General features: G+C 38.5%; 1 protein-coding gene across 1 annotated transcript in view; it reads left to right on the forward strand.

The window, feature by feature from the left end:
- Fmn2 (formin 2) overlaps window positions 1–21740 on the forward strand; it is a 302407-nt gene that overhangs the window by 136614 nt on the left and 144053 nt on the right. Inside the window, exon 8 of the mRNA XM_055608481.1 lies at window positions 18912–18973. Within this exon, the coding sequence (XP_055464456.1) occupies window positions 18912–18973 (62 nt within the window). The remainder of the gene's footprint in view (window positions 1–18911; window positions 18974–21740) is intronic.

The following is a 21740-nucleotide window of genomic DNA, read 5'->3' on the forward strand; positions in this document are numbered from 1 at the left end:
TTATTAATGATGATGCCCAGACACATGGAAGCCATTATTCCTTTATGCTGTTTTAATGTACATTTTAGTGGGCTTATAAAATGGTTTATGATTGAAATTTGTGTGATTTGTGTCATTTTTCTAAATGGCTTTGGTGTCAGGATTGCAATGCATTCTGACTTATACTTGACAAGTATTCTTACGTTGTAGCTTCCTATCATCTGTATGCTGAGAGATGGCCCAAAGATGAGTAGAAGAATTAAATATAAGTATTTTAAATCTCCCTTGTGCTGCCCAGAGCCTTAGAATAGATTTAAAGCAGATTGAGTTATTCAAAGGCATGCCAATTTACGTATTAAAGAAATATGGTTTCAAGTATAACACAGAGCTCATAAATCATGAAAATGGTTACTGGCTTTCTAGTTTGCCCATTTGTGAATGCAGAGTCTGTTTGTTCGTCCTAAAACTCATGGGGTATAATTCATAAATAGCACTAGCGTGGCATACCCTGTCAATTGATGAGTAACTCTTAATCAGAATTTTCGTTTTTATTACATTGTTTTGATGGTGAGGAGGCTTCCTCGGGCTGAGACATTTGGGGTAATAGTCACAGAAGAGAACGCCAAGGCTGGCGCCAATCAGCACTTGGTGTTTCTGAAGCTGGCAGATGTAGCCCAGTTAAGTCATAGAATGAAATCTGAAAATAATGATATGGTCTTTTCCTTCAGTCAAATATTCAGCTCGGGTTGAGCTAATAATGAGAACCTTATGAACAAAGGAGTCCGCCTGACATCTGTGTCTGTGGTACAGCCAGCGAGAGTTCATTGAAAATTTGCTTGCTTAACATGCAATTCCAACAGTAACATGGCGTGAACGTCAGTAGTTGAAGGGTCACACAGAATTATGCATACACTTTATCCTATTAGGATGTGAAGGGGGTGTTTGAGCCCCTCCGAAGCCCTGGATAACCCACTCTCTAAAACCTTGGCTGCTTTCACATCCGAACAAGGAAGTAGCTGTACCCTATGTACAGTATGAAGTTAGACAGGGGCCTTTCCCAGGTCCTACAGTACATTTCACTTCCAGGATCTACCTCCACTGAGAACTCTATAGAAATGTCACCATCATTGGTTTTTTTGGATATGAAAGTGACTACATTTATCCAGGTCTTCAGTATCCTAAATGAAAAACGTGAGTTATTTTGGTGGAGAGGTTTTTGGTCACATGGCTGCTCACTGATGGATCCGAGTAAAGATAAGCTCAAGCCTCTTCATCAGACAGGCCTGCTCTTTTCCCCTCAGACATGCTACTTCCCTAGATTGCATGTTTCCCACGGACAGTGCTGGTATCTCTACGGTGAAATATATAGTACTGTTTAAAAGGGTAACCCAAACCAGAGGGGACTTTTTCAGGGATAACATGCTGCAGAGCTGCTTTGCCCGCCAAAATGCTTGCTTTCCCCTGAAGACCAAGTTAGAAGTTGTGTGATAGATTCCCTACCGCATCCAGCATTCATAACTTTTACATACAGAGGGTTAAAAATTTGGGCCTGCATTACCTCACTTACATCTACTAGAACTGGTTTTATTTATTTATTTTTTTTCTCCTGTCAAAATGCTAGAGAATCTAGTATTGACTTTTCTCTGTCAGGATTCTACTCTAAAGTGGCTTGTTGTGAAAGGGATGAGGGTTAAGACTGACATTCTAGATGTTAAGGTATAACTGTAATCTTTTTAAAATGATTTATTTTATTTTATAGAAACAAGTGTTTTGTATGCATGTATTTCTGTGTACTATGTTCATGCCTGGGGCCCATGGAGGTCTGAGGAGTGGATAAGATCCCTTAGAAATAGAGTAATAGAGTGTGGTGGACCACTTCCGTGTGCTAGGAGTTGAACCCAGGTTCTCTGCAAGAACAATCGCTTTTAGCGGTTGAGCCATGTCTCCAGGTTCTAATCACAGTCTTATTACCATCACTGTGTCACGTTCTGTCCCATGTAACAAGTGTCTTATGCAACTTGTAAGGCCAAAGGCAGAAAAGTAGAGAGAACCCAAGTCTATCTGTAGTCTAGCCCCCCCACCACATCCACAGATAAATACATGTAAAAAATAATATCCTTAGATAATGAGTATAAAATAGGAATGTCATTCTGCTACGAGATCAAACTGAAGCAGGCTTCAGAACTATTTTTTTTTCCACAATACTGATAAATATTAAACAAGTGTTTATCGATCAACAAGAATAAATCCAGTTAAAATGCACTTTGTAAATGTGAAGCTGCTTAACTTGTTGTCCTTCTGACCTTTGATGAAATCATTCTCCACAGATATAAGCACATCATGGAAGGAGAGTCTACGACCCTTTAATCTACACCAGACATTTATAAATCAAATGCAGCCTGTATGTCTGGATCCTGAGCCTCAGGCAGCATCCTCAGATATCCAGGTTGTAGTCTCAGAGATTTTTGACTCTAGAGGAAGAGGATTGTGGTAGACAAGTGTTAAGGGATTTTAGCTAATCCATGTATTTTGAAAAACTGGTCTCACCAATGCAATCCAATGGTAGACATTTGTATGCAAAGTTTTGTAAAACATTTGGGTGGGCCCAGTGCTTTGATATTTTAAAGCTTTAATCTAGATGGAACTAGATCAGCTTTTTCTGTGTTAGCTGTTTCTGGTTGTGGATTTTTCCTACATGGTACTGGGCAGCTGTTTGTAGGCTTTACTGAAGGGCTACTGCTTGCCCCTAGAGTTGAAGCTTGAACTGATGCATGGATACTTTCATAGTCTACAACCCTTTACAAAGTTTGAATTGATTATAGATATTCGGGCAGGGGGTACCTAATATATACCTATTGACTCTAACCATACTTAGTTAGAGTCAATAGGTATAAAGAGGTTTGGTGTTCTGCAGGGATGCCTAGCCCAAGGTATTAATGGTCTTGGTCCCTTCTTGTGTTTAATGTTTACCCTGTCTGAAGCTAACTTAAGTTGTAGACATGTGAGCTATAAATGCTAGGTTATGTCCTTTCTGAATGGAAGTTCTGTCTTGCTTAAGCCTAACTGATAAAAAGGAAATAAATGGTAATGATGTAAACTACCGAGACTTGCATTAAAAATTATGATGTGCAATTAGATCATGGTTATATAAAGGGGGGGGGATGTGGTTTTCTTTAAAGTTTTTCTCCTCACCAAATATTAATTCTGCTGTTAAAGCTTTGTTTCAATTTTTTCATCCACAGTTTTATGTGTATGTCTGTGCCTGTCTGTATGTGACTGTGTGTATATGAGTAGAGGACAAAAAGATGTTTCTTATTCCCCAGAATTGAAATTACAGTGGTTGTGAGCTACCCAGTGTAAGTGCTAAGTTCTCTGGAAGAACACGACACACTCATGGATCCTGAACCATCTTTCTAACTCAGATTGTGGTCATTTTCATTTTTTTATCTGAGGCCTATGATTGCTTGAATACTTTATACAGTGTGTATGTATGTGTGTGTGTGTGTATGTGTATGTGTAAGACATATTGTGTTTATATGTGTATGTGTATATATATGTGTGTATATATATATGCATACTCATCTGTATATGTAGAGAGAAATATTAATAAGTTGTCTAGATATATTCTTTGCTTATTTGTGTAAGATAGATCTCACTATGAAGTCCAGATTGGCCTTGAGCTTCTAGTCTTTCTTCCTCAATTGTAAGAGTGTTAGGATTTTTCCAGGTATGCTACTACACCTGGCAGTAGTGTGTCTGTGTGTGTGTGTGTGTACATGTAGGAGGTCAGAGGACATCTTTCAGAATTTGATTTGATTGTGAGAATCAAACCCATGCCATCAGGGTTCTGTGGTAGGCACTCTTACCTGCCGGGGCACTATTTATTACCTTCTGAGACATTTTACTGGCCTCAATACTATTTACATTCTAAGAGTATTGATGGTTCTACAATCTTATTCATTTTAGGAAAATGAAATTATAAATTATTTTAACATGTGAATTACATGAGAAAAAAATGTTTAAAAAGTGTCTGGGACTGTACTCCCAAATGAAGTTTCTTGTCCTGGGGGGAACCAAGTTTAGAAACTAAAAGTATGGAAAAAGCCATCATGACTGGTGTGGTTTGAATGTGAAATGTCCTCCAAAGCCTCCTGTATTTGAACACTTGGTCCCTGGTAACAGTAGCTGTTCGATGTAGTTGTAGGCTCCCTAAGAGGACGAGCCTTGGTGGAATGAATCACTGGGGGTTGGGGTGAGGAGCTGTAAGGCTTGGTGTTGAGCCCCACTCTGTTTACTGTCTGCTTTGGAGTGCAGATGGAATGTAAGCAACCAGCCGCCTTGTTCAGCCTCTGAGCTTTTCCTGCCTTACCTGCTTCAATGGATTTTCTGCAGTATCCCTTTGAACTCTAAACCCCTTCTCCCTTATGCTGCTCTTGTCAGGTATTTTATCACACACCACAGGGAAATAACTAAGCCAGAGAGCAAAGTTACTAATGATGGAAAGCAAATTCTAAGTGCTTACAAGATAGGTATGGTACACCGAGTACAAAGTGCCAGACCTTTCCCTGGTTTCCAGTTGCCCATAGATCATAGAGGAATGAATGGTTTACCCTAGTCTAGTCCTTGGAATGTTTGCTTTCAGTATTTTTTTTTTAATTTTTGACATCTATAGCATTTTTTTTAATGTCAGTACCACTACTTTCACGAATTTTTAAAAAGCTTTTCCCTAGTCCCAGGTAACAGTGATTAGAGAAGAGATTGTAGGGCTAGGTGCTTGGATTTTGTTGTAGACTTCATGTTTGTGTCAGATTCGTATGTTGAATTTCGTTCTCAATGTCATAGTATTTGGGAGCAATGACCTTTAGTAGTTCTTGAAGATGAGACCCCTATTCCAGAGTGTTCCACATTTATTTCATCTCCCCTCATCCCCCACCCCCTGTGTGACACAGCAAGGAGGCACAAATAGGTAGCTGTCTACAATCTATAAGTGAGCCTGAGCCTTTAGCACCATTGCTTTGTTCTGTCGTTGTTTGTTTGTTTTTGAGATCGGGTCTCATGTTGTACAGTGAGCCACAAACTCAGTATACAAGTGAGAGCATCTTGTCTGCAGCTCCCTACTGAGTGCCAGGATTACAGGTCTGCTGTACCTGACTGTTGTATGAGGTGTTGCGGATCTAATCCTGTGCTACAGTGATGCTTGGACAACATTTTGTCAATAGAGCAACACCCCCAGCATCTCTCAGTATTCCAGCGTTGGGCTTCCTTCCATCCTGTAGAACTGTGAGAAAACAAAATGCATTTCATTAAGCCACTCAGTCAGTGGCATTTTGTCAGGGGAGCCCAAAGGGATTGAGACAGCTTTGAATTCCATTTCTCCCCCTGGCCCATGCTGAGTACACCTGGGAAAATCAGATCATCATATTCTGATTCTCAGCTTACTCTTTATAATAAACTCTCCAAGATTTCTTATCTATCAACACATAATTAAACCCTGAATCACATTCCATTCTCTCCTTCTTAGGAAATGATAGAGATCCATAGACTTTGAATGTGTTTGAAACAGAGACCCCATGCCAGCAACAGGAGCGGAAATGTAGACTATTTTTTCTTAGTTGTGCTCAATAACTTTTCCTGAAAACCTTTGCTGTGGAGGTGGGAGGATCAAGCAAGGCCAATTCTTTCTTGTGGAGTTTGGGAACAAGAGGGAGCAGCTGTCATTTGCATTCTCAACCAATGTTGCAGAAATGCTGAATTTAGTATGGGGTCATCCCCATTTGTGTTTTCTGAATGAAGATAAATATGAGAATTATTTACATCAGTGGCTCTTAGAAGTTGAGCACAGCTGTATCTTTGGATGATGTTTTATCTCTAAGGAGAGCAGTTTGTTTTGGAAACTTAAAAGGCTGAGTGCTCCCATAATTGTGTGGTTTCTTAAACATTGTCTCGGTGCTGTGTGAGTCAGCCGCACTTCACATGCATAGCTCCTGGCTCTGGGTGGCATGCGAAGGGAACAGTCAAATGAATTCTGGCTTTGTTAGGAAATGAGGCTCAGGGTGGGACGTGAGGAGACTCTCTAAGCAGTGACACAGACAGAAGCTTCCATTGCTCCTTGTGGTATTTTATTCTTCCTGGTAGTCACTGTGGTTTCAAGTTGTGAGTAAAACACATCAGAATGCTTTCTTAAATAGCAAATAAAATAAAATAAAATAAAATAAAATAAAATAAAATAAAATAAAATAAAATAAAATAAAAATAAAAATCTGCAAGGGCTTTTTCTGAACCCCTGGAGCTCTGAAGGATTGTTTTTATGATGACATTTCACATGTGTTTAGGTAACGTGCCCATGGGGTAGTTCCTGTACCCTGCGTCGCTGCCACTGAATCATGTTTTTCATGCAAAACTTTCTATAAACAAATTGTAGGTTACAAACTCCAGGTCTTTTTCATGCAGATTCTAGTTTCATTTTTCAGAGACAGAGGGTTTTTTTTTTTTTCTTCACTTGCCTATTAACTACCAAAAGAAAGTTTATCCATAATCATTTGTTTATTTTTGTATGTAATGCTCTCAAAAAATTGGGTTCAATGTGGGCAATGTTGTGTTTTCCCACTAGGTTTTGCAGTGTCTGGTTACTTTATGAAACTGAAGTTTACAAGGCTTTGCTTAGACATTGCTTCATCCCCCCCTCCCCTTCTTTTTCTAACCTTGAAGGGCTTTTGCTCACATGGGATATAGACTTTTAAGACCTGTTTATTATATTTATTGAGACATTAAAATGGCAGTAAATGCTCTTGGATAGTGGAGTGAATGGTTTTCATTGAAATGCAAAGTCAGTTAGAAATAGAAACTTGAGAAGAGGTAGGCTGCAGCGGGCCCGTGGTAACCTTTGCATCAATTGTAGCCTTGTAGCGGATGGAGAGAAAGACATGTGAGATAGTATGCTTTCATTAAAACCTACTTTCAGAAATTCAATATCAGAATATGCCTTAAATTAAAATAAAGTTCATTGCCCAGAGTTATTTCTCACAAAAGAAGGACCTCATACATCATTTTAAGCTACACATAGATTATTGAGTCAAGGGAAAACAGTTATTGTTAAGTCTTTTCTTACTGGCTCAGGAAAAAGCCTCAAAGATGACTTTTTTTTTTTTTTCACGTTTTTATGATACTCGGACAGTTGAACTTCTTGATTATACTTTTATGGGCAGAAGGAACATAGAACTTTTAGTTTGCTAAACTGTGAGTCTGTATTCTTTCTCTTTGTTGCATTTCCTATATGAATTATACATCATGTATTTGTGTGCTTATTTTTGCTGTACTGTAGATTTTATTTTTTTCACTGAGCTCACTGCAGTTTAGGGCATTGACATTCCTGTAACACTTTATTGTATGCTACAGACATTGGGTGGTAGCAACATGCCCTGGACCGGGGGGGGGCACACATGGAGGCAAAGCATGAATCTGAGCTAGAGAACATAGAGAGAACATATTAGTTACACTAACTTGACTCTTGAGCCTCTATTTATGAAGGGGTGACTGTCACTAAAACAGCCCTTTTGTAGCATTCGTGAGGAAAGGTGGGCTTGGTTGTTATTTTGTGTAACTCAATTTTTGAGAGCATTACCAAAAAAAAAAAAAAAAAGACTGGGGATTCAAGTCGTGTTTGTATATCAAAACTGGCTTCTTTGGTAAGCTCTGCACGTGAACAAGTGTTTCTTCTGCATGGCCATGCCTTGGATGCCTGCAGGGCTTCCAAACTCCCCCACCCCAGGATCTGATATTGCTGGAAGTGAGAGAGAAGAGATTGAAACCCTGTTCTACATATTTCTTTAGTGAGCCACAATGCCCTATTCCTACAAGGTGCATCCTGGAAATACAGCCACAGCTGTTCCCCAAAGCTCATGAGGCTCCCATCAGACTAAGAGGGTAAGACACCACAGTGATGTAATGGCATTGTGTCTTGTGGCAGGACTGTGGTGACAGTATGGCTTATACTGCTAATGGCTTTGCATTTTCTCAATAACTATAACTATAACTATATATATATATATATATATATATATATATATATATATATATATAATGTATATATATATTATTTTCAAATGCTACTTATCCAGTGGTGTTTTCAGACCAAATTCGGCATACACATTTTAAGACTAATGAATTAAGGTTTTATTGTTGTTTTAATTCTGAGAAGGACCCTAGGTGAGCATTCTACATAATTTAATTTAAATTAGTTACATTTTACTTAGTCTACGAAAATACACTGGAGAGAGAGAGAGAGACTTATCACAAATAGCCACACTCCAGTGTCCCTTTATGACTTTTGTTGCTTTTTTGATGGACTGCAGAAGAATCCTATCCGCCCATGCCTGAGCCACCAGAGAACAATACTAGGCTCTTCATAGGAAATGAAAGAGCCTAAAAGAGTGTTTTGCTAGCCTTGTTAATGACAATGTGGAGGCCTTATGAATTAGGCTGTAAAGAGAATTTATGAATTGAGAGGAATGCTGGAGGAGGTCATCTGGAAGGGCTGACACATGCAATTTTTTATGGCTCAAATGTTAAGACGTGCAGTTTCTGATAATAATAGCTAATGCCTACCATTACTGTGTATGGCAGTAAACACTCTGCTATGTAGGTAATTTGCTTCTCTTCATAAAAGTCCAGGCAGATATGCCCAGGATCCCGAAACAGCACAAAAATTGTAGCTGTGCTATGGACTAGGGAGATCTAGATACTGGACTATGCTCTAGGCTTGGGCTTTCTCTGAAAATTCTCAACTTCATGATTATGTGAGCAGCTTAAGCTGGCAAAAATGGTGTGTGATTGTTTTTCCTCATAGTTTTTAACTGTAACACCACTATATTCTGCTAAAGCAACAGCGTATAGAATCCTAGTGTTGAGCTTGAGTGAGCATTAACAGTGTAGGTGTGAGATGATCAGGGAGGAGAGATAGGGTAGAGGGCAAGTTGCCATATGTTAGGGGATGCTTCTGGATTCAAGGCTGTAGCACTCATGAACTCTGAATCACTGTGCTTAGCTATACAAGACCTATAGAACATCTAGCCATGCAGAAACCTACCCTAAGTTGATAGAGGTTCACAAAATACCATGGCTAAGGAACCTTGGCAGATAAAAGCTGCCAAAGTACAGAGAGTCAGCTCTCTAACAGGGAAGTAGTCCCTGTTAGATTGCCCACACTCTGGGGGCTAGCCCTACACTCAAGAACATAAGGATAGCAGCAAGTTATGAAGACAAAATGTGCATTCGGCAGAAGACTGTGGACAGTGGGTATCTGGGAAGAGGTGGAAAGGACATTCAAATACCAATGTTATCAAGGTACAGTGTGAAATTTTTTAAAGAATGTGTTAGGAACTTTGATCATATTAGTGAAATATGTTCATTTGAACTTATGTGTATGTTAAGATGCTTTTTGTTGTTGTTGTTGTTGTTAGACTAGCCCTCCTCTTCTATAAAGTGAGATGTTGGCATTTGGGTCGATGTTTCACTCATTCCTACTGCCTGCATTCTTTCCATTATTCCAACACTCTATCGCTTCCACTTTCTTTTTTGCTCCCCACCACATAATAAAGTCGCTGGCCTAGTGTGTGGTGACACCATTGTGATGTTCTTTGAAAGAGCATGGGGTCAGCAAGGATGACCATGCAATAAAGAAACCCCCCCTGTGTTGTTCCTTTGAGCATTTGGTTTACATCGTGCAAAGCAGCTAATAACTATTCCACTGCTGTTAAGATTAGCATAGTTTTGTGTGTTTTGGGAAACCAGGCACACAGTATGAGTTAGGTGAGTTCACCTCTGTAGATGGTGAGAGGATTACCATACATGTCTAGTTTTAACTTTACACTTCCTGGTTGTATATCAACAATTCTCAGCTAAGTTCCCTTTGCTTTTTTATGAGTTTGTAACTTGCATTGGTCATGTTTTTTGGTTTCTTTCTTTCCCTTAATGTATCAGCCAAAATAAAATATAAACACTAAAATTTACTGACATCACTCCTTAGGCTACTATTTAGGTGAATTATGTCAAAAGAAGTTTCTGTCTCTAAAATGTTAATTATTGTGTTTATACATTCAAGCTTTTCTGCTTGTAATTTCCTTGAAAGTGGGGTGAATTTATATAGAATTAGACGGAAACATATGAATATTAACAGCGTATAAGTTATTTTGGTGTAAGACATATATATTTCTTGGGCAATATGGATGTTTACTTTTGAAATAAAATTTAATACTCTTACTTTTTAAAAGTGCATACTAGCGAATGGGAGCAAAAAACAAAAAATGTGATCCCAGAGGTAGGGTCCTATTTTCAGGGGAACTTACTGAGCTCACTTTTACAAGAGTGTAAATGTTTACCTAAGCAAGAAGGTGAAGTCTGTTCTGCCCAATAAAGGACACTGTGCAGTGCCCCTTTTCAGAAAACATTCAGCAGACAGTGGGTGTTTTACACAAAGTCCAGTGAGTTGTCTGAAGCAATTTACTCATCTATACACTATGCTTAAAATAAACACTACCTGGGAGCTTGCCAGCCTGTTTTTTTCTACCTCTTATTCCACACCCTAGATTTTGTCACCTGCCAAAGTCAAATATGTCTTATCTAAACAGTTGAGATAAGCATGGAGTCAAACCCACTATGTTCAAATCAACAAACCTCTCCAAAAACAGAAATGAAATACAATATCACCAGATTAAACAGTCTACAACGGCAATCATGTTTGCGTTTAAAGATTTTATTCCAAGAGGATTACAGTCTCGGTATCCATTTTTCCCTCTGCCTAGACAAGAAGGCGACATACTGACTCAAACAAAATGCATTTGTTCTCCAATAATTTAACTTGTACAGCTCTTATAAACAAGGCCTATAGGGCTGTGCAGCCTGCTGACTTCATTGGAAACATCCATCCTTACCCCAGTGTAAGGAAGTTTGCTTGGCTCATACCTGTCTCGGGTGGTGCATCACACTGATTTCATCCTCCCCACCCAGGAAGTTTGTAGCCTACGTGTAAAACACTTAGAATCCCAGCCTTTCGCTGCCTCTGCAGGGAAAACAATACCCCACCATAATAAAATTCCCTACAAAGAGAAAATGGGTTAAATGAAGGGGCATTTTCAAATTACTCAATCTACAGAAATGCGCTTTTCTTCCTTTTAAGGAACGTACCGTTTTAATCATTAAGAAGCTGTGAAGTCTGCAAGGAGAGGAGCTAGATAAAATCTGCAAGGGGAGGGACTATACCTGGTGATTTTAACATTTTAGCTTCAGGTTTAGGAAGAATCTCCAGGTCAGCTTTGAACTCTGAATATTTGTTTTGTGAGTGAACGCTTGGTGTTATTAGAAAGCTGTGCTGTTTCCTTTGTGGATGAAAACAACTATTTTCTAATAATTGCAACCTATGCTGATCTTGAAAAGGGTGCTTCAGGAATAACTGCCATTGATACTTTAGGAAAATGATCCCTTTAGACATCCTGTGATGTCATTTGCAGTTGTTGTTTTTTATAGTGATGAAAGGGAGCAGGTTGCTGCGGCAGCATTATCACTTCGTGGAAGGGCCTTTCAGATGTTATCAATGATGCTGTATTTCTGACTGTGGATCTTTTTGTATACTGCCTGCTAACTTGAAAACTGCTCATAGTTCTCCATGTATAAAACAGAGTCCAGTTTGACTTGAGTGTTTGGTTTTGAGCATGCTGTCATTCTAAATGGAAATAAAAAATATCCACTCTTATTTTACAGGAACAAATGTATCTATATTGGTACATAGAATTACTATATATAAAACTTGTAAGGAGTTTTGAAACTGAGACTATTGTATACAATTGAACTGTTATCTCTACTCTTCATAGCCACATGGCCATCTATAGATCCATTTCCCTTATAAAAAACACCAAGGCCTAAAGAGCCTACAAGTCTCTTCATGAGACACAAGGCTGATTAGAGACTCATGTTTTACATCCAGTTCTGTGTGAATTTCAGAGCACAGATGTAACTCTCACATAATTTGGGGGAAACTACAACTTTTGATTGCTTTTCGTTAACTGAAATAGCTTATTGAACATAAACTGAGGACTTGAGTGAGAAGGACAATAGTAAGATATAGGACCTTACCTATATCTTAAGTAAGATAGAGGGGGCAGACTGCTGTTCTTTTGTGTGGAATCTAAAACAATGGAATTGATTTTTTTTCCCTCATTTAACACAGATAGGATTAACATCACTTAAAATTACTTGAAACATTCAAGAACCTGTATATGTACTCACTGTATATGTATGTAAAGAATGCCAAGCCAAGCATTTGGTAAGACTCCCACAGGCTGCCTGAAGGAATAATGTTTCCCTGGAAGAGACTGACAATTTACCTCATAGTCAAATCTGTATGCACATATTTCCTGTGTTTTGCCTAGGTCTTTATTTTTCTCTGCACGCTCTTGAGTGTGTGTGTGTGTGTCTCTGTGTGTGTCTGTGTTGTAAGTGTACTCACATGTGTACATGTTTACAGAGGTCTGAGGTCAGCATTAGGCATCTTCCTCTGTCACTTCTCAACCTTGATTTTTGAGACAGGGTCTCTCCATGTACCTTAAGTTCACTCCTTTGGCTTGACTGACTGCCTAGTGAGTTCCAGGAATCCTCCTGCCTCCAGCTTCCCAGTGCTGGGGTTACAACTGCATGCTGTAATGCCCATGTTTTTATGTAGATGTCGGGGATTTGAACTGGGGTCCTCAGGCCAGAGCAGCCAGCACTTTACTGACTGAGCCATCTCGCTAGCCCTCTTTTCACATTTTCTACACATCACAGTACTAAGGTGGAAGAGACATAGACAGAAGAAGATTCACTTCTTTCTTCCGAGCTATGGACCAAACTGTAAATAGCGCTAACCCTATGTCACCTTTACCACAAAACGGATTCCCTCTATGTGAGTATGCCCACATCCTTAATGACCCAACATGTCTGGATCCAGAGCGTCTGTGCTGGTGGGCAACATGGAGAGTGCAGTGTAATTTTTATCTCTCATGGGTGAGGTGTTCAGACGAATGCAATAGCAAGCTGCTCTCTAGTCTACAACATCATTCTTAAGGCATTGTGTAGGCTTTTTTGCCTAACTATAAAACTAAAGGAAAGTATTTACTGATTAAGCAATCCATCTCTGTATAATTTATTTCTGTAAAATGTGTGTGTGTGTGTGTGTGTGTGTGTGTGTAGGGGTCCTAGATACACGGATGAGCTTTGTTTATAGAAAAGTTTGGAACTGAGAGGACCAGGAGATCTATATAAGAGTAGTAGTTAGGAAATATTTCAGTGGTTACAAAGGCTGCAATCTGAGGTTGCCATTTGTTAGAGATCCAGTTTGTCTATGCACATGGTTGCATTTTCTGCTACAGTCATTCCAGATGCCATAGAAACTGTTGGAACTGTTGTTGACTAAGAGTTCATAACTACCTCATACTATTCTTTCATATCTGTATCTATTGCCTGGATGACTCTTATCATCACTCTTGGTGGACAAAAGTGTTCTTCAAACATAAAAGCATTGGGTCATGGAAAAGTGGAATACTTTACTAGATGTTTTAGAATATAAGGAAAGTAGTTTAAAAAGAGAACAAACTGAGAAAAATGAACTCAATTCAGAAAGGACAACATAGCACCATCTCTCTCTATCTTTTTTTTAAACTGCCAAATTATAATATAGTCAGTGCCCTTTGGTGTGACAGCTTCTCATCTAAAACTTAATTTTGGAGTATGCTGAGCTTAATCTTGACAGAGGCCTCAACAGGTAACTGAGTATTACTGTGAATGGGAGAAATAGTCTTCCCTAGGGAAGACAATACTGATTGGTTATCTAATACTAAATGGTCAGTCATGAAAACATACATAGAGGTAACATTATACATGCTGAGCAAGTTGTACATATATATTAAGAAATATGTATATATGTATACATACTTACATATGTAAAAACAATGAATGAAAAGAGGCCATGAGATCCAGGAGAGGTATATGGGAGAGTCTATATGAAAGAAAGGGAAGGAGATGGAGGTAATTATACTATAATCTCAAAAATGTGAGAGAAATCATTAAAAATTAATAAAAACTCATTGAGGACTTAGGAAGAAGTTTAGATAGTAAACTCTTTTTCTTGCTAACATGAGGATCTGAGTCCAGTGCCCACAACACAGTGAAACCACAGTGTCATGTTCTTGTAGAGCCCCAGCACTGTGTGTCTTTGAGGCTTGCTGGCCATCAGGCCCAACCACTTGGTGAGGGCCAAGTAGCAGAGAGTATGAGATATACAATAATGTATATAGATGATATCTGAGAAATAACATGTAAAGCACTCTCTTACCTCCCCACAAAGATCCACACGCATGAGCATGCACCTGTACCTCCCATGTGCTCCCTCCAATAAAACTAAATTGAGGTTACACCTTACCCCAGTTTTAATGGTAATCATTAATCAACTTGATGAGCTGGGGTGAATGGGAAAGGAAGCTCTGTATTTGTTGAGGAAAAGGGGAAGGGGAGGAAGAAAAGGGCTGCAAGGATGTAAAGTGAATAAAATGAGTAAATGAGAAAAAAAGAAAATAAACAAATGGCAGTAAGGGGGTGTACAAAAGGAAACCTTGTTGGGTGATCTTTGTTCACCTGTAAAGACTGTCTTTGTAATATTCAATTGCTGATTTCTGTGCCAGCAGAGAGCTGAGTACAGAGTGGACTTTGGAACTGCTAAGCAACAATGCCACCCCCCCCCCCCCCCCCCAATGTCTTGTAAACATATACTTCCAACACCTTCTAATTAGTTCAATAAAAAGCTGAACACACCCATAGTGATGCAAGGGAGGAAGGCAGGACTTCTAGCGGAGATAGGAACTCTGGAAAGGAATGAGAGGCACAGGAAGAGTCAACAGCCAGAAATGGAGGCAGAAATAGTGCCAGGACAAAAGCAATTGACAGGTAAAAAATCATGTGGTAAAACACAGTTAATATAAAAGGGTTAATTTTTTTCTTTCTTTTATTATTATCATTATCATTTATTACAATTTATTCACTTTGTATCCCAGCTGTGGCCCCCTCCTTTTTCTCCTCCCAGTTCCGCCCTTCCTCCCTTTATTCCCCCATGCCCCTCCCCTAGTCCACTGATAGGGGAGGTCCTCCTCCCTTTCTATCTGACCCTAGCCTATCAGGTCTCATCAGGACGGGCCACATCATTCTTCTCTGTGGCCTTCCAAAGCTGCATCTGCCAGGGGGCAGGTGATCAGAGAGCCTGCCACTGAGTTCATGTCAGAGACAGATAAAGAGGTTAATTTAAGAGCTGTTTGTGGAACAAGCCAAAGCTAAGGCCAATCTTTAATAATTTTTTTTCTTTTTTTTAAATTTAATTTTATTTTTTTATCAGTTACATTTTATTAACTCTGTATCCCAGCTGTGTCCCGCTCCCTCATTCCCTCCCAATCCCACCCTCCCTCCCTCATCTCCACCTTGCCCCTTTCCAAGTCCACTGATAGAGGGGACCTCCTCCCCATTCATCTGATCCTGTTTTATCAGGTATTTTCAGGACTGGCTGCAAAGCCCTCCTCTGTGGCCTAACAGGACTGCTCCTCCCTTGGGGGGTGGGGAGGTCAAAGAGCCAGTCATTGAGTTCCTGTTAGAAATGGTCCTTGTTCCCCTCACTATGGGAAACCAATTGGTTACTGAGCTACCACAGGCTACATCTGAGCAGAGGTTTTAGGTTATATCCATACATGGTCCTTGGTTGAATGTCAGTCTCTGAAAAGACTCTGTGCCCAGATATGTTTGGTCCTTGTGGAGCTCCTATCCTTTCCCCATCATACAGATAAAGGGGTTAATTTAAGAGCTATTTGTGGAACAAGCCAAAGCTAAGGCCAATCTTTAATAATTAATAAAAGTTCTTGGTGTTATTATTTGGGAAGCTGGCACTCAGAAAAATGTCCCATTTTGGAACCTTTGTGTGCTGGCTGTTGGAAATGTGAACTAGTCCAGCCATTATATAGATCTATAGACTTTTCAAAAGCCTACAAGTGGATCTGTCATGTGACCCAGCCACCAGATCTCAGAGGTACTTGTATGTCAGTGTTTACTGCAGTACTCTTTCACGGTAGCCTAGTAACAGAACTCATAAAGGTGTCCAAAGCTGAGGAACAGCAAAAGAAAACGTATTACTTGGCCAAAATAAAGAACGGAATTGTGCAATTTCAGGAAAATAGGTATAACTGGAAACAATCGTGTTGACAAATATTGCATATTTTCACCTCATTGATTTTGTCTCATCTATTCATTGTATATAGCTATAGAAGACCTTGTATGTGTCTATATAAAAACTCTAGAGAAACAAGGTGGAAAATTAGGAGAGGAGGGGCAAGAGAGGAGTATGAGGATAAATTGCTCAACATTCAATATATACTTGGATGAAAACGTTTAATTAATTTAACAGTTACATTGATATATATTCCCTGTGTTCCTAGTCTCTCCAGGACTTTTATCATAAAGGAATGCTGGATTTTTTTTCAAAGGCCTTTTCTGCCTCTCATGAGATGACTTTTATTCTACTCATGTGGTAGACTATGTGTGTTGATTTATGTATGGTCACAATTTGCATCTCTGGGAAAAATGCAGATCATGGTGGAAAGCCTTCTCATGACTGAATTCATTTGCAAGTATTTCACTGACTTTTTTTTTTTTTTTGTAATCTATGTTCATCAGAGATGTTGGCCTATAATTTTCTTTGAGTCTTTGTCTGGCTGTGGAATTGGCGTGTTATTATTGCAAATAGAATTTGGAGAAATACTGCTTTTATATGACTAGATGTTATGTTGATTTAAATTATTATTATTTAAATTTGGTAGGCCATATATATCTAAACATTCTTTCATTTCTTTTAGGTTTTCCAGGTTGGTGGGATATAGAATTTTAAAGCGTAGCTTTGAGTCTCTGAATTTCCTCAGTGTCTGTTGTATTGTCTCCTCTTTCATCTTTAATTTTGTTGATTTGGATCATTTCTCCTTGTTATGGATAATTTAGCAAAACATTTATCAGTCTTCATGATTTTTAAGTGAACAATTATAGAAAATTATGTATATATTCAAAAGACAAATGTGCCCATGAATTTTACTTGAATATTAACAATGTTATTATGTTCTTAGAGTGAAATCTTACATAAAATTCATTATTAGCATGTGTTACAGTTTCCTACAAATTTCTTACTGTGTCACCAAAGAAACATAAAAAATTCTATGGTGATTAGTAACTAATGAATTACCAATCACTTAGGTTGGATTCACTTAGATTTTTCTTAAACTAAACTCTGAAACTAAAGAAGAAAATTCCATATATGAATTAGTTATTTTTACTTTCTATTTTAATCTAACCTCCATGTATTTTTTATATATTACTTCAACAAATAATATGAATTAATATCTTAATTTTAGTAATTTGTGTTGTTTGGTGTAATCTAATAATAAGGAGATTTGCCTGAAAATCTGTCTCTTAGATTTATATAGGAACAGTAATTTTTAAATGTAGACAGGGGTTATTATTAGAGTGGAAATATCATATTCTACTTAGTACAACATTTGTTGGTGAATTTGGGCTTTGTTCCCAGAAATGTTAAATTAACTTGGTTGAATTTTTCATCCATCCTGTGCTTCAATTTCCACTTTTGTTTCTTAATTCTTTCTTGGGACTTTTGCCAGTATCAACTAGTAAATGTGTACTTTAAGCTTTGAGGGGAGAGACATAGTAAATTGCCTCAGTTATCAAAATAAATACATCAAAATTGTGATTATCCACACTGTGATTTTTCTCCTGCAAATCTTTAATCCCATGAGAGCTTCTTCAGTGGCTCCTTGGCACAAATCCCTCACGACAATTTCACCCTGTTTCAGTCTAATATGTCCATGGGAAACAGATTGGTTTTAATGTACTTTTAATGAATCCACCTGACTCAAAGTAAAACATAACATTCCACAAACTGCCACCCTCACCCCCCCCAAAAAAAATAAAAAAACACATTCTTTGGCTTTGATGACCTATTCTATCTGTAATCATCTTAATATTAACACTAAAGAAGTATTCACCAGATGTTTTGGGTAAGTGGGCATGCATCAACAGTTACTGGCATGAAGTTAGGTCACAGTGGTTTAATGGACTATCTACCTACCTTTCTAGTAGTATGCAAAAATTTACCAAGTGTATTTAGTTGGTTAATTAATGACTCATTTACACCTTTTCTCTAACATTTGAGCCATACTCATAGGACATAGTATTCGTAGTGTCCTAGTTAGGCTTCATATTGCTATGATAACATACCACGACCAAAAGTAAGTTGAGGAGGAGAGGGTTTATTTGGCCTACTCTTATACACTGTAGTCCACCACTGAAGGAAGTCAGGACAGAATGTCAACCAAGTCTGGAATCTGGAGGTGGGAGCTGATGAAGGGGCCATGGAAGGGTGCTACTTACAGGCTTGCTCCCCATGGCCTGCTCAGCCTGCTTTCTTATAAAACCCAGGACTACCAACCGAGACGATAGCCCCACCCACAATAGGCTGGACCTTCTCCCACCAATCACTAATTAAGAAAATGTCCTACAGGCTAGCCACAGCCTGATCTTACGATGTCTTTCCTCAGTTGAGAATCCTCTGTCCAGACAAATCTAGCTTGTGTCAAGTTGACTTAAACCTAGTCAGTGTGGAGAGCAAGTGAAACATTTTAAAGTTTGGCTCATGAGCCATTACAGTTTCTGAGACATGGTCTTTGGAGTAGAGCAAGTGTACACACTGAAGTTAAAGTGCATATGCCTTCCAACTGTTGCTCATGAATATTTTTGCTGATGTGGCTAAACATCATTTCACATCATGGTAATTTACAAATTTTTCTTTGCCTTCCCCCTCCCCCCCACAGCTGTTGTGAACTTGGACAACTCTGTGGTTGACCTGGAGACCCTTCAAGCCCTCTATGAGAACGTGAGTAGGGGAATTAGTTATCTCCGTGTGATCTGCTCAGAACGTGTGTGTGTGTTCACATGTGAGCTGGCTGTTTTAATGTCCTCTGAGGAAACTCAATCTACATGCAGTGAACTTAGTTGATGGGGTTTGATATTTTCATAATGCTTTCTAGGAATATGTTGGGCACATTGTGGTCTCAAGGTTTTCAAGGCTGACTGGAAAGATGTTGCTTATAAAGTTACTCATGTTTCCTCCTCTGAAATAATAGCGGTGCTTGTGTGAGCACTGACTTGAGCCAAGCATTGCTCTGCACGATTTACAGATTTCAAATACTTTGTTACTTTTCAGCATTTCAAAGTGAACTAATTTTACAATATGTTAAAATTTGATGCAGGACAAATGTATACATGCAGACTTTGAGCCTATCCTTGTTTTTTAAAAAAAATGATCCGCCCAGCTTTATATTTTTTTATCTTCTATTAGAAACTGTTAAGATATATATATATATATTATGAAAAGTGATGTCATGATTTATGAGTGTGGAAAACTCTAATTAATGTACCCATTTAAGCCAAATCCTTAGCTTTTGTCGTAAGAACATGGGAAATTTAATCTCTTAGCAATTTTGCAAGCTAAGTGTATTTACCACACTTTGAAATACATCTCTCAGAAAACCTCCAATTCTCCATATTAATTGAGGAATTGTATCCTTCAATTTATTCTCTTCTCATTGCTCCCAGCCCCACTTCTGGACACTGATACTTACATTCTGTTTTTTTTTAAGTTTAAACATTTAAGCTTCCACATATAAGTACAAACATTTAGTATTTGTTTTTTTTTTTTTTAAAAATCATGGTTTATTTCAATTAGCATAATGCTTTCCATCTATGTTGTATCAAAAACCGTTTTCTTTCTTTTTAATATTTTTATTAAATCGATATTTTTATATTGATTTGTGCCTTGCAGTTTTATGCATTGATCTGTTCGACATAGCATGAAGCAGTTAACTTGGGTATTCTAGTCAGTGGTGCAGCGACCACGGGACAGCTGGGAGATGTCCCCTAAACACACTGGTGTTAACTCTCTTGAGTCAGACTGTAGAAACAAGATTCGTAGATCATGTGATAGCTTTACACTTTGATTCTGAGGAAGATCCATGCAGTTTACCATCAAGGCAATCCCAATTCATGCCCCCACAGACAGGTTTGATATTCACTGACTTTCTTCTTTTTACATGTTACTGTTCTGGAAGATGCAGTCACATTAGGGGTTCAGCTTATATTACGCTAATGATTAGTGATGCTGAATATATGCCCATTGGATAATTCTGTGTCTTACAAACTGCTTATTATGATCTTTGGTCCATCTCTCAACTGGATATTTTAGTGGGTTTTTTGTTTATTTGTTTGTTTGTTTGTTTGTTTAGCTGCCTGAGTGTTTTTTTTTTTTTTTTTTTTTTTATGGCTTGCATGTATCTGTACCAGATGCAGATATTACTTGGTATTATATATCCCTGGACAATTAGTGCTGACAATAATCATTGGTAGTTTCGAGCGGTAACTTTCATACTATTAATAATTTGCATTCTCATTGCAGATTCCCAGTGTTCTGATTAAAACAAGTTCCATGCTTGTGTGTGCTTGTGCTCTTAGTTAGTGTCTTTTCTTTCATCTTAAAGAATCGCTTTTGATAATTCCTGTAGGGCCTGGGTCGAGTGATCCTCTCCCTCTCCAGCTTGGGTTTTTCAGTGTTGTAGTTGGGTTGCTTGGTTGCTGTTTAGTTGGATTGGCTGTTACTGGTGCTGTCCGAGACGAGGTGACACTCTGTAGTCCTGGTTGACCTTGATCCACCAGATATCCTCCTACCTCTGCTTCCCGAGTGAGCAAGTGAGTGCTAGGATTCACACATGTAGTTCTCCTCCATTTCTAAAGGATGGCTTTTGGGGGTAAAGGATAGTTGGATAACACTGTTGTTTTTTTTTTTTTTTTTTTTCTTCAACTATTTGAAATTTTTTATTGCTCTTTCCAGACCAACAAGGTTTGTACTGAAGGCTCTACTGAGAGTCACAGTGAGACCTTTGTTTGTTTCAGGGTTCTTGTTTGTTTTACATCTGTATACTTAACGTGTGTGCATGTGCCAGTGCTTTTGTGTGGAGGTCAAGAGCACAATCTACAGGATTTTGAGTTCTGGGCATGAAACTCAGGTTATCGTGCGTGGTATCAAGTACCTTTACCTGCTGTGCCATCTCACTACTCCTGTTGTATGTTCTAACCTTTTGCTGCTCTAAGCTTTCTTCCTATGGCTTTGCTTTTAGTCTGATATCCTTTGTATTAGTAAGCTCCTCTTTGGTTTAGATTTGGCTGGAAGTCTCTGATCCTCATATACCTGGATATTGACTTCTTTGCCCAGATCCTCCATTATTTCAGTAAATATGCTTTCTTGTCCTGTTAAATTTATTTGCTCTTGAATTTTTACCATACACTGGTTAAGGCTCTTCATGGTATCCTTTAACTCCTGTGGGATTTCTTCATTCTTTTTCTCTTTTCCTTTTGTTCTTAATTGAAACCATTGCCTCAGACACTGATTATTCAGTGAGGACTTTTTATTTGGAGCAGCCTATGGCAATCTTCATCTCTTGAGTTTTCTTAAAAAAATATTATTTTTAGTTTTGTGTCAGAAATTTTATTTTCTTTGTATACTGTTTGTATATTCTTGTAGTTCATTCGACTTTAAGGAAACTATTCTAAATACTTCTGTTGTTTCTTAGATATTTTATGGGGGGCGG

Source organism: Psammomys obesus, unplaced genomic scaffold (genome assembly GCF_907164565.1).
Source record: "Psammomys obesus unplaced genomic scaffold, mPsaObe1.curated_primary_1811, whole genome shotgun sequence".
NCBI lineage: Eukaryota > Metazoa > Chordata > Mammalia > Rodentia > Muridae > Psammomys > Psammomys obesus.